The following is a 14,177-nucleotide window of genomic DNA, read 5'->3' on the forward strand; positions in this document are numbered from 1 at the left end:
TGTGTGTACTCACTCAGCATACATTTCTGCCACATTCTTAAGTAGCAAAAAAAGCAAAATGTTCCTCTTCTGTGGGATTTTAAGGTTTATCAGCCATTAAAACTCAGACTCCAGGTTGGGAATTTAGCTCAGTGGTAGAGCGCTTGCCTAGCAAGCGCAAGGCCCTGGGTTCGGTCCCCAGCTCCGGAAAAAAAAAAAAAGAAAAAACAAAAAAACTCAGACTCCTCTAGCTTTTCCCTTGCTGTGAACCAGCCTTCCTGTCATGAGACTACAAAGAGTGAGGCTGTAGACGCTGATGTTTACAAGACTGGAAGTCTTCATCAAGAACAGTGGCAAGCCTTCAGATCCCAACACAGGCGCACAAGTGTTCTCGGGATAGATGCACTTTGCACAGCTTATGTGCACACCAGCCATTTCTGCCGAATGTGCTTTGTGAAGAAGACATTTCCTGATTAGAATCAATAGCCAGAATATTAAATATTGATAGAAAAGTAAGTGGAAAAGAACTGGAACCTGGTTCAGTATCATGAGATTTCTATATAGATTTTATACCTCAGTGGGGACAACTGATTCCAGTTCATGCCGTTTACATCTGTGAGAGTCACGGATGCTTCTATTTTCCTTGGGGTGTTCAGAATGAGAGAGTAATACATGGTGGGGTGGAGCTCTCTGAACATAGTTCGAATTTCTTTTTACAACGTTTTTATTTGGTTTGTGAGCTGTTGGAATTGTAAGTTTTAACTGCCTTTTTTTTTTTTCAAAAAAAATGGAGATTTGTTTAAAAAGTGACAAATATTTAGCCTTCCATTAAAAACTACCAGGTTACTTACTAGAGGAACAATGCAGATTTAAAACTTATGTCCAGTGTACTTTCTAAAAATCTGTGCATAAGCTTGAAGGCACCTGTGGAGAGTCTTGTAGTTTAGGATCAAAATCGTAACTGATGTAAAGATAGCCAAATCCGTGTTGCTCAAATGTTTCTGAGTTGATCATGTCTTTTCCTACAGGAGAGGGAGCGTTAGAGTGAGCATTGAACTACAGTCACTGTCTAATCCAGTACACAGAAAGGTTCGTGTTTACTTCTTTTTTGAAATATGACCATTTGTGTGCATCATGATTATTATTCTGGTTTTTGTCTTTTTGTTTCATGTTAAGAAAATGAGATCTTTCTCTTACCCAAACTTAGTCATTCTATAATCACGAAGGTGGTTTCGCCAGGGACACTTATCCATTATATTCCACACTTGTTGACTCGTGCAGTTTCCCCAAATAATGAGAGATTCTCCTGCCCTGTTTGTGGTCATGGTAGAATGTTTGTGCTCTCCCTGATCTTGGTCTTTTTGATACTGAGGTACAATTGTTGAACTATTTTTAAAGGGTTACTCTTTTGTTAAGTCCTTCCTTTTTTTTTTTCTTTTTTTAATTTTGGGTCATTTTATTACTGCTGTAAGTCTAGGGTGGTGAAATCTAAGTCAGCAATTTAAATGTAATTATACCATGCATTACTAAATCCAAGAAGAATTAGCGGCTGATGTAACAATCTGGGTTTGCCCTGACCATTTAAAAGATTACCTTGTCTACATTTTGGTTTAGAGTGTAAATTCCATGTGAACTTAAGAGTTAAGTTGAATATGGTGCTATATGCTAGTAATAGCAGCACTCAAGAGGAGGCAGGGGGATTGAGAGCTCTTTGGGATGCAATGTGAGCTACAGAATTGACCCCCTGTCTATATAAAATAATGATAATAATGATAACAACACTAAGAACGTAGGCCACAGGACCTGCTGCAGCTTTTCCTGAGCACATGCAAGCATCTTGTAGTCGACTGTAACCTTAGGTCTCCTCTTGTCGCTGGCTTTCAGTGGCATCTGACCTGAGTCTTAAGTAGACGTCATTGAACCAGGGCTGTTCTGAGGTGGAGTGAGCCCCCAGTGCCTTGATTTTCTGGCACAGAGAGTATATGTTCTTACTGTTACTTTTACATGTGGTACCTCTGCATTGTGTAGCTTCGCTGATAGAGGGCTTTGAGGTTTCCACTTACCCTCGTATCTCCTAGACATGAGGAGATTTTCTTCAAGATCTTTGTTAGTCCCAGCTCCTCCGTAGTTTTCTCTGTACCTTCAAGTTTATAATTTTTGTGTCCTACCTGCCATCTATGATGTTCTGTCCCACTTCAAATTTGATGACTTGGCAAGTATCTTTATGAAAGGAACCCATTTCATTAGAAAAGAGACAGATGGACCATCCTGTCGGGGGCCAGCTGGAGTAGGCCTCCTGGGAAGCCCTGGAACCTGTCACCTGATCCTTCATCTGCTGTCTGAGCGACAGGAGCCCTTCCTGCGCTTGAGCAGATGACTGTCAGTTTTGCTGATTATATTCGCTGCTTTTGAAATACCAGACGAGTTAATTTGAGGGAAGCCAAAACACATTTATTTAATCTTGCCATGATGCCACAGCGCAAAGCTGGTATATGAATTTCTCTGAGCCTCATAGAAGATACTTTTAACTTCGAGCATTTCGTCAGCTTCTATACACCCCCAAAAGCTCTCTGCTCCCCGAGTGTCTACCCCCAGTTAAGATGCTCACACTCTAAAGACTGATAAAATGAGCAGCACCTAGAGCAGGGCTCTGAAGTATGGCTGAGCTGTGGTTGCTTTGAATAATTTCACTTTACAAAAGCTTTACTAGGGACATTAAAAAATTCTACTCTTCTCTTTAGGATCTAGTCATCCGTCTGACTGATGATACAGATCCATTTTTTCTGTATAACCTTGTTATATCCGAGGAAGACTTTCAAAGGTAAGTTATTTTAGGTTTTTGCTGGCCCTACACATAATACATGAATTATTTTCTGAATTTTATAATGTGTTTACACTGTTTCTTTTTGAGACACATACCTGTTTAGGTGGTATGTTATTCTGGGAATGCTGACTGGCCTACAATTGTTTACTGGGTATTTTTAAAGTTGAATGTTTTATAAATTGTCAGACTTAAGTAGCTCATAAATTTGATGCTTTAACTAACTTTCATGACTCCTGTTAGCTAAGATTGATACATATCAAAAGCTCTCTAGTTTAATTTTTAAAAAATAATGTCATTAGTAAATAATATTTTACTCTACAAATTATAACTGAAGATAGTAATTAAGTTTCTGAAAGACTGTTTTTCTGTTTTCTGTGTAGTTTAAAATTGCAGCAAGGTCTCCTGGTGGACTTCTTATCTTTTCCACAGAAGTTTATAGACCTCCTTCAGCAATGTATGCAGGAGCATGTGAAAGAGACTCCAAGGTGAGGCTTTGGGGGCCGGAGAACTATACTTCCCTTTGAAAGATGAGTGCTGACAAAATTATTTTCCATGTATTGCAAATACCCCAGTTTTTTTTTTTTTTTTTTTTTTTTTTTTTAAAAAAAACGGGATTAGGGTTTAACTAAATTCCAAATTTTTTTTTTTTTTTTTTTTTTTGGTTCTTTTTTTTTCGGAGCTGGGAACCGAACCCAGGGCCTTGCGCTTCCTAGGTAAGCACTCTACCACTGAGCTAAATCCCCAGCCCCTAAATTCCAAATTTTAAGAAATCTTGACTAAAATAAAAAATATTTGACCCTTAATTTTCATGGCTTGATGCAGTCTTTAAAGTTAGTATATATTAAAAAAATTTGTTTTCCTAGGATTTATTTCTTATTTATGTGTCTCTGTGTGTATGCCCACACCTTGGAGGCCAAATGGGTGTAGCAAACCTCCTGGAGCTTCAGGCAGATGTTAGTTTAGCTCTCTGAGCTGGGAACTGAACTCAAGTCCTCAGAGAGCAGCAACTGTGCTTAACTGCTGAGCCATCTGGAGCCCCAAGCTAGTTGAACTATTTAATAACAGTTTTGTTTTCACAATTTGTTATGTGACTGTATTTATATTCATGGTCATGTGTTGCTGACACCTGATCATGTAAAATTCACCAGGAACTTTTTCTTGACAGTTTAAAATACTGTTTTATTAGGAACTTAAATGTTTTCTGCACCATTTCCCCCCTTTTATTTTCTTATTATTTTGAGGTAGGGTCTCACTATATAGCTCTGGTTGTCCTGGAACTTACTATGTAGACCAGGCTGGCCTTGAACGCAGAGAGATCCGTCTTCTTCTGCCTCCTAGTATTGGGATTAAAGGTGCTTGCTACTATGCCTGGCCCCCTTTTCATGTTTATTAGGCATTATTCTCTATAGAGAGCTTTTCTTATGAATCAGGGCTGTAGGATCATTCTGAGAATTTATGGGGAAAGGATACATCTGTAATTCTTACTTTTGCTTAAAGGTAAGTTATTGGAGTAAGGAGCTGGCCCTTCGGTCACCCCTGTGGTATTGATGAGCTTGGTTTTAGAGTTTGCTTCTTCTCTGTCCTTTTTGTCTCCCATTGCTAACGTTAGGGCCATGCTTCATTCCACACCCTGGCGTACCGTTTCTCTTTGTCCAGTGAGTTTTAGAGTAGCGTGCGAGTATCAGGTTCTCACAGGTTTGTATGTGAACTATAATGTGACGCTTCTCTTCCAAGGTTTCTGCTGCAGCTCACGTCTTCAGCTGCTCTTTTGGATAACTCGCCGGTGTTTTTAAATGTAGTGGAGACAAATCCTTTTAAGCATCTTATTCACCTGTCACTAAAGCTTTTACCTGGAAATGATGTAGAAATAAAGAAATTTCTAGCAGGATGCTTGAAATGTAGCAAGGTAAGTTTTTAACTTTAAGTTACTCTTTTAAATTAGGAACCTAAATACTTTATAAATCACTGAAGATCCATAATGTGCATACCCCATCCACCCCCACCCCCGCCACTTTCTTTGTACTGTAGTGAATGTCACTGTCTTTCATCTAGCTACTGCCTATAACTAAGTCTAGAACCAGACCAGCAGTTGAGAAGTTAGGATCCAGATATTTACAACTTTCTGGCCTTAGGCTCCTACATCCCATGTCACCATTTTATAAGTCAGCTAGTAAGTATATGAGCACACAATCTGCCACCCCCAACATACGACACTTTCTCTCAGTCATCATTAAATAAGACACCGCTCAGCACCTATCACTTACCCTCTTTCCTTTAAAGAAATCATCACTCTTTTAAATTGTGTGTTGTGGCATGTGTATTGAAAATAAGCATATGGACATGTTCTGACTGTTATAATATGCTACATAAGGTACGTGGTACAAGGACAGCATGGCGTTTCTGCTTAAGAAAATAAATGTCAATTAAATGCTTGGTTACGTACGTAGTGAGTGCTCAGGGCGCACAGACCTGGGGTTTTGTGAAAATGCAGAGTCTAGCTTAGAAGGGCGAGGTTTTGCATGTTCAACAGGGTCTTTGCATGGTGCTGGTATCTGGCCATGGGTGATTGTATTCAATTATAAGCTGCATAATTGTATTTTTATAAATAGGAAGAAAAATTATCACTGACTAAATCACTAGATGATGTTACCAGGCAACTGCACATTACACAAGAGGTAATTCAAATTTCATTTTGTTTTTGTAAGTAATTAAAAATTGGTCCTGAATTCTTTCTAGAATTAAAACCAAGCCTTTGTGTATCTTCTTTCAAAATAGATTGCTGCTGGATCTCCACTTTTTGTTCCTCTTCCCTCCCAGTTAATTATCTTAAATTGATGCTTTCTTTTAGATATTTAATTCCACCCAAACATTTCTGCCACCCCTAACACCTTTTCTAAGTCATTATTAAGTAAGACATCATTTAGCATCTATAACTTACTCTCTTTCCTTTAAAAAAATCACTACTCTTTTAAAGTGTGTGTGTGTGTGTGTGTGTGTGTGTGTGTAGAGGCATGTGTATGCAAGTGGAGATCAGAGGACCATTTGTGGGTGTGGTTTCCCCCTCCCACCATGGGTATGCAGAGTCAAACTTAGGTCAGCAAGCTTGGCGGTTGCTCTTGTAGGCCCTTTCATTTTACTCATCTTGTCTGGCTTAAAATGACTTTTCAGTTCATATCTCCTTTCCCCTCCTTCCTGTGTTAAAACTGGAATTGGTCCTTTGGGTGCTGGAGAGATGGCTCAGCAGTTGAGCGCACTGGCTGTCCTTCCAAAGGGCCTGGAGGCTCAGTGTTTGTAACTGCAGTTCCAGGGGATCCAGACATAATGTAGGCAAAATAACAATGGGCATAAAAATAAATTAATCTATCTCCCCCCCCCCTGTGTGGGTGTGTGTGTGCGTGTGTGTGTGTGTGGGTGTGTGTGTGCGTGCTTGTGCTTGTGCGTGTGCGTGTGCGTGTGCGTGTGCGTGTGCGTGTGCGTGTGCTTGTGTCTAGCATGGTTTGGGCCATACCCACTGCACCTTTGCCCTTGGCCTTTGAAGTCCCTTTGAAAGCACTGGATAAGAAAGCGCTGTAGGCTTTCCTGTGCAGTCGGCCCGGGGACCTGCCGCTGTGCTTAGGCAGAGGAAGTAAGCCTAGGAGACTGCATATGCCCACGCCCTCCTCTCCATGTCAGAGGAGAGGACCGGGTGCTGAAGAGCTAGACGACGGGGAAGGTTACGTTCCTCCTGTGCGCCATTGCCGCTCTAGAACTGTTTCTAGTCTCATCTTGCCTTCCTGAATTCATCTGTGGGAAAAGCTCTGAGTATGTACTCAAAAGCTGAAATTTCCATAATACCCTTTTAAATACTTTGTTCTAATCTGAGTGTAGCATATTCAAGAGGCTGTCCTAATATGTTGTACCAACCTCTAATACAGACACTCTCGGAAAAGATGCAGGAACTAGATAAGTTGCGGAGTGAGTGGGCCTCGCACACAGCAGCGCTGACCAATAAGCACTCCCAGGAGTTAACAAACGAGAAGGAGAAAGCCTTGCAGGTAAGAACACTAAAGGCCATTGGAAAATGCCATTTCTAAAATTAATCTTAGTTATTACATTGGTTATAAAGTAGTATATACTTTAAAAATTTCAAATGTCTAACAAGTACATAAAATCAAAATTAAAAGCCTATTTTTCAGTCTTACTACTAAAAGATTATGTAGTGAGCCTAGGCATTTTTTTCCTAGTTAGTATTTTTTCTTTTACTTACCCACTTTACATCCTGCTCACTGCCCCTCTCCCACAATCCTTCCCCATCCCCCTTCTCTTCTGAGCGAGTGGGGGCTCCCTGGGTAACCCCCACCCCAGCACATCAAGTCAGCCCAGCTAGAAGAGCATATCCCACAGATAGGCAACAGCTTTTGGGATAGCCCCTGCTCCAGTTGTTCAGGACCCGCATAGAAGAAAACCAAGCTGCTCATCTACATATATATGAGGAGCCCTACAATGTAGGCATTTTATTGTGCTGTTTCCCAGCCGTTAGACCTCCATGGTTAGTCCTTCCTTAAGATCCTCATTGATGCTCAACTCACTGCAGAGAATTTGATGTACTTTTGTAGACTTTAAAGTGCTGTGCAATTTAAAAATAATTTGTTTATGAATTTGTAGAAAGCAAATTATAATTATAAATGTCCATTTGGGGTTTATCCTATGCTAATATAATTTTATGAAATATATTGATTATAACTTTTTTAAAAACTTACCATAATAGGTACTATTCTATATCAGTTCAAAGACTTTTTTTGATGTTACAACAGCTGTTATTTGTCATTCAGATACAACTTAGGTTGACTTTTTGCCAAACTGGTGGCTCCGAAAGTTTGGTTACTGTGAGTCAAACTGCATCTCAGTGCAGTGAGCTTTCCGCTTACATTGTGACATCCATGTAAAGGTTTATACATACTTGTCACCAAAACGGCTCCGTGACATGGGAAGCCCAAAGGTTATCTCCTCTTACTCATCTTGGCATTTGTCCCCGACAGGCACAGGCACTGAAGGGCCTGCATCAGACCCTCTGAGGTCTGTGCAGGAGGCTAAGCCTCTTCTCGCTTGACTTTTACTGTTTCTAATTCTTCTGTGGATTGCCTTCCCCTCTACTCCGTTTGCTGTTTTGTAGAGAGATGTCATTCTTCCCGTCCATTTTATAGCTTTACTAATACATTTTAATGCACTAATACTATCTAGTTATTTGCCATTAAGGGTATAACTGGATTTTTGTTTGTTTGTTTGTTGTTTGTGACAGAGTTTCTCTGTGTAGCAATCTCGACTGTACTGGCGCCCACTCTGTAGAGCAGGCTGACCTCAAACTCAGACACTCACCTGCCTCAGCCTCCTGAGTGCTGGGATTAAAGGCATGTGCCACTCCTAACTCCCAGCACAACTGGGTTTTAAAATAAGTATAATTAAAATTTAGAATATTGTGTTACCTTTAAGGCTTCCTTATGTGCCTTCCAGTCTGTGCTACTCTTTTAGGATGTCTCGGGTTTCTATACTGTGAAGAGATACTGTGACCATGGCAACTCTTTTTTTTTTTTTTTTAAGATTTATTTATTCATTATCTATAAGTACACTGTAGCTGTCTTCAGACACACCAGAAGAGGGCATCAGATCCCATTAAGATGGTTGTAAGCCACCACGTGGTTGCTGGGAATTGAACTCAGGACCTCTGGAAGAGCAGTCAGTGCTCTTGGCCAGTGAGCCATCTGTGCAGCCCTTATAATGGAAAGCATTTACTTGGGACTGGTTTACAGCTCACAGGCTTAGGTTTATCAGCAGCATGGTAGCATGATGGAAGACACGGTGTTGAAGAGGTACTGAGAATTCTGCATCTGGGTTCATGGGCAGCAGCAAGAGAGAGTGAATCAGGGATGCACTTCTGCCAAAAAGGCCACACCTACTCCATAAGGCCATACCTCTAAATCTTTACGAATACTGCCCATCCTTGTGAGCCTGCGGAGGACATTTTCACTCAGACTGTCACATGAGGTCACCTTCCTGACTGCGGCCATTGTTGCTTGGTTTTGTTTGTTGATCATAAGTTGACTCAAATAGCATGTCTCTGTATTGTTTCCTTCCTTGACAGCTTTGAAATTCAATTGTATGGTTTCCTTTTATCATTGTACAGTGTTTTATATATCTAGACTGTGACTTATTTGTTTTCCTATTGACTGGCCTTTGAATTATCTGTGCTATTTTGTTGTTATAGATTAAACTGATCTGATCAACCTACTCCATTTTTTTTTGTGCAGATATACACTTCCTGTTCTTGGGCACAATTTACTGCTGAAATGACTGGGTTCTAATACAGGCATGTGCTTAGCTTTAGCAGAAACTGCCTGTTTCCAGTGGAGGTTTACCCTGCCACTCTGGTTTTATAATAGTACCACATGATAATGAGTACTTTTTGTATGCATACTGACCAATGTGGTTATGTAATGCCCATTCAACATGCTCATTGTTAAATTATCCCTATTAGGGGTTGGGGATTTAGCTCAGTGGTAGAGCGCTTGCCTAGGAAGCGCAAGGCCCTGGGTTCGATCCCCAGCTCCGAAAAAAAGAACCAAAAAAAAAAAAAAAAAAAACCCCTATTACTATTTTTCTTAATTACTTTTAGGAATTATTTGTATATTCTAAACATTTTGTTTGTTTGTTTTGTCGGTTACTGGTGTCACTTAGTGTCTATAAGGAAATCATCCCACAGGCTCTTTCAGGACACTGAAGCATACAGAGGCTCACATGTCTCATTCAAAGTGTCATACTGTGTACATATGACTTGTACACATTTAACTTTGGACTATCTCTAGATTATTTACAGTGTCTAATACAACATATGTGCAATGCAAACAGTTGTTGAACAGTGTTGTTTAGGGAATGATGGCAGAAAAATCTGCACATCACAACACAGATTAAACTACATGGTTCAAGAGTGAGCCACTGGGTAACTGACACTCAAAGGATGAGTTCTGAATGACTGAGATCTATGGCAGAGGGCTATAGCACAGTGTTGCTGCGTTCCTCCTCTTCTTCCTCCTCTTCCTTTGAGACAGGGTGTCTCTGTGTAACCCTGGCTGTCCTGGAATTCAGAGATTCTTGTCCTCTACCTTCTGAATGCTGGTGTTCACCCCATACCTGGGTCCCTCCTTTTTTTTTTTTAATCTACATTTTTATTAAACAATATTTGTGACTGGGAATTTTTATATATTTTTATTCCTTACAAGTATGACTATTTACTTCTCTGTCTCCATCATTCTGGTTATGCTGTTTTAAGACAGAGTCTTGTGTAGCCCAGTCTGGCCTCAATCTTGCTGTATAGCAGAGAAATGACTTTGAAATTCTGATCCTTGGATTTATACATTCTCAGTGTTGAAAATTACCTTACTTGCTCTTTCATGAAATCTGTAATTGATACAGACTTTTTGTAAGCAGGGAAATCTGAAAATGGTGAAGGAATTATGGTAAAGAAATTTTTTTGATCTTTATATTTCTGTTCTTTCTTCTTTGACATACTGGTCTATCATAGACACAAGTTCAGTACCAACAGCAGCATGAACAACAGAAAAAGGATCTGGAAGCCCTCCATCAACGAAATATCCACCAGCTACAAAACAGATTGTCTGAGTTAGAGGCAGCTAATAAAGAGCTCACCGAGAGGAAGTATAAAGGAGACTCCACTGTCAGAGAACTAAAAGCGAAGCTTGCTGGTGTGGAAGAGGTATTAGGTGCTGGCTGCTGTTGCTGGGTCGCTTGGCTTTCCATTGGTTACTGTGCTGCTGGATGGGTGCTGTTCCCTGCTCTGCACAGAGCTTTTGACACTGCAGTGATCATCTCTCTCACTGCAAAGAATACAGGGATTAGCAACGTGGTGACAGCTCGGATCCAGGACAGAACAGAGACCGACTGGGCGTTTAGCTTGGGGTTGGAGTATTCAGAAGAGCAGCCCTCAGATTCTTTCAGTTCCTTTTAATATTACCGCAGTGTCCGTGTCTCACAGAACTTTGTGTTGACCAGTTTAGTCTAGCAGCTCTGTGAAGGAGAATGACCAGTGAGAATTCTACTGCTAGACAATAGCTGTTGCTTACTGAGCATGCGCTAGGTAATGGAGTGTCTGGAGTGACTTCAGACATTAACCCGGCATTTAGGTGCCCCTCTTAACCTCATTGTCCACAGAATGAGGCCGCAACACAGGGTTCTGCTATTTGCTTGCCCCTGCCAGTCAGGGGAAGAGGGTTGGAGCCCATCTGTTGTTTGCCTGTCTTTCTTTAGCGCACACAGAAGTGTTTGTTTGCACTGTGGGATTTAACCCAGGGCCTTCTGCGTGCTTGGCAAGTGCTCGTCAGTGAGCTTCAGACCTTGCAGCACATCAGAGAAATGTAAACAGTGTTGGCGTTTGCCACAGCACATTTGTGGCTGCCTTGGCACTAACGATAGTCTCTATTGGTAGAAGTCATTTTAAGATTTATTTTTATGTGTTTTGAAACAGGGTTTTCTGTGTCCTGACATTGGCTTTAGACCTCTGATCTCAGTTTAGCTTACTTAGTGTCTGGACTAGCAGTATGTACCTTTATTTCTGATTTTTGTTTGCTTCCTTTGTTTTTTGAGGTAGAGTTTCTGTGTATCCTGGAAGTCTTAGAACTCTGTAGACCAGGCTAGCTTTGAACTCAGAGACCTGCTTGCTTCTAACTCCTGAGCGATGGGATTAAGGGTGTAACAGTTGGGTTGCTGTTAGTTTATTGAGAAGTGATTTATTCTAGATTTTGAAATCTATTTTTAGTTAACAGTTATTTGCTTTATTCCTTGCTTTAAATATAAACCAAAGAAAAATTCAGAAATGTTAACATATTTATTGACATAGAAAGTAAGTTTAATATAAGAAGTAGATAATAAAATTACACAGTATGGGGCTGCGGTTGAGAGCACTCGTTGCTCTTGCAGAGGACCCAGGTTCTATTCCCACTGCGCAAATGGTGGCCCATACTCAACCCTAACTAAGTTCCAATTTAGCGCCCTCTCTGACCTTCTAAGCACCAGGCATGTATGTGTTGTACATACACACATGCAGGAAAGACACTCACTTATACACATAACAAAAATAAATCTTACAGAGAAATTACACAGTATCAGCTCCCATTCTAAAAGACCATACCTATAGTCAACCAGAAATACTAATTCTACAACTGTAACTCCCACCCCTGGCTACTCTTAGATTCAATCAGTAAGTTATAAAATTCTTGTTATACACTTTAAGAAGTTACAATATGTTTTTCATGAATCAGAATTGTTTTGTCTTCTTGGCATATTTGAATTAATAGTATGTTTTACAGTTGTGTCCAGATCCATAACTCACACACATCACTGGAGAGGTTTCCATGGCTTTTATAAAACATACTTGAAGCTCAAGATTAATAAAAACTGTTTTTTTTTTTTGGATTGAGATAAAAGATTTATGTAGTTCACTGTGGAGAGAGACGCCACTGGCCTATCCTTGAAGCCTTTTGGCTTTTAAGACGTCTTAGTTTTTTTAGAAAGTTCTTTTTAAGGTAATGAGAGGGGGTTTTGTTATTGTTTTTTAAATATTATTTATTTATTTTTACTTATATGAGTGCACTATAGCTAACTTCAGACACACCAGAAGGGGGCATCAGATCCCATTACAGATGGTTGTGAGCCACCATGTGGTTGCTGGGAATTGAACTCAGGACCTCTGGAAGAGCAGTCAGTGCTCTTAACCGCTGAGCCATCTCTCCATCTCTTATGTGTATGGATGTTTTGCCTATGTGTATTTCTTTACACAATGTGTGTACCTTATAACCGTGGAAGCCAGAAGACATTAGCTTTCCTGGGACTCAGTTACAGACTGGTGTGAGCTGTCATGTGGGTGCTGCGAATTGAACTGCGTCCTCTGGGGTGGGGGGGTTGGTGCTTTTATCTGATGAACCATCTCTCTGGCCCCAAGACACCTTAGTTTTAAATAACTCAACTGGCTCATTTCCTTTTACATGATGCATAATAATTCCTTCCCCCAACCAACCTCCAGGAGCTGCAGCGGACCAAGCAAGAGGTCCTTTCTCTGAGAAGAGAGAATTGTACTCTGGATACTGAATGCCACGAGAAAGAAAAGCATATTAACCAGCTACAAACAAAAGTGGCCGTTTTAGAACAGGAGATCAAGGATAAAGACCAGCTTGTTCTGAGAACAAAAGAAGCATTCGATACAATCCAAGAGCAAAAGGTCTTTTGTAAAAGTTTAAAAATAAATAGATCACATTTCCTACGTGTCCTGGTGATGCTTCCCATGAACAAAGTGTCTTACTTGTGTTCTGTTTTTCCTAGCAGGTGGCTTTAGAAGAAAATGGTGAGAAAAATCAGATACAATTGGGAAAACTTGAAGCTACAATAAAATCATTATCAGCAGAACTTCTAAAGGTTTGCTTTGAAATGTTTAGCCAAATATTAATATTTCATTTTGTTACGTAAGTACTTATATGAGGCTTTCTCATAGGCGAATGAGATTATCAAGAAGTTACAAGGAGATCTTAAAACTCTGATGGGTAAATTGAAACTGAAGAATACAGTTACTATTCAGCAAGAAAAGCTGTTGGCTGAGAAAGAAGAAATGCTACAAAAGGAGCGAAAGGAATCACAGGATGCTGGGCAGTCTCTTCGGGCCAAAGAGCAAGAGGTGGTCATTGCCCCTGCTTCTCTGCTAGGACTGCTTTGTATACACTTAGTGAGCTTCCCCATGTAGACTGAAGCTCAGTTGTATGAAGACAATTGTTTTGTCCTTTTTTCCCCTTAAACCAAACCCCACTAGGTGAGGTAGATGTTAATACCCCATTTTAGATGTGCAGAGTGGGTAGGTGTGGACGCCTGTAATTAACTGTTTCCCTACATAGTTGAATTGACGTCTTCATTCTCACTTAGCTGTGGTAATAATCAGTCGTTGACTTAATAGCACACATTGCATTAGTCTCCCCTCACTTTGACTCATTCTGATGTTGAATTGCAGGTATGCAGATTACAAGAACAATTAGAAACTACAGTTCAGAAACTTGAAGAAAGTAAACAACTTTTGAAAAATAATGAAAAATGTAAGTAATGTTATATTCTTCTGTAAAGAAAGCTTATAGTTTTGTTAACTTGAAATTTTTATTTGAATTAGTAAAAATGCAGGTAAATGAAAATATTGTTATATAAATAATTTCTGTTTTCATTGCTTATTTTGTTGTTCTTTTGTTTGTTGTTGAGTCAGGGACTCCATGTATAGCTTTTTGCCTGTTTCTTGCCTCCTGAGTACTGGGACTAAAGGCCTGTAACACCGTGCCTGGCAAGACGAAATGTT

General features: G+C 40.1%; 1 protein-coding gene across 8 annotated transcripts in view; it reads left to right on the forward strand.

Moving 5' to 3' along the window:
• Positions 1-14,177, forward strand: part of Sass6 (SAS-6 centriolar assembly protein) — a 31,790-nt gene that overhangs the window by 7,658 nt on the left and 9,955 nt on the right. For 2 of the 8 annotated variants that reach the window (XM_087624823.1, XM_087624824.1), the window contains exons 2-12: positions 1,008-1,068; positions 2,721-2,800; positions 3,184-3,288; positions 4,538-4,709; positions 5,413-5,478; positions 6,718-6,837; positions 10,359-10,550; positions 12,873-13,067; positions 13,169-13,261; positions 13,338-13,517; positions 13,845-13,926. In XM_087624823.1, the coding sequence (XP_087480949.1) occupies positions 1,008-1,068; positions 2,721-2,800; positions 3,184-3,288; positions 4,538-4,709; positions 5,413-5,478; positions 6,718-6,837; positions 10,359-10,550; positions 12,873-13,067; positions 13,169-13,261; positions 13,338-13,517; positions 13,845-13,926 (1,346 nt within the window). 8 annotated transcript variants of the gene reach the window in all.

This window comes from Rattus norvegicus, chromosome 2 (assembly GCF_021556685.1).
Source record: "Rattus norvegicus strain SHRSP/BbbUtx chromosome 2, alternate assembly SHRSP_T2T, whole genome shotgun sequence".
Lineage (NCBI taxonomy): Eukaryota > Metazoa > Chordata > Mammalia > Rodentia > Muridae > Rattus > Rattus norvegicus.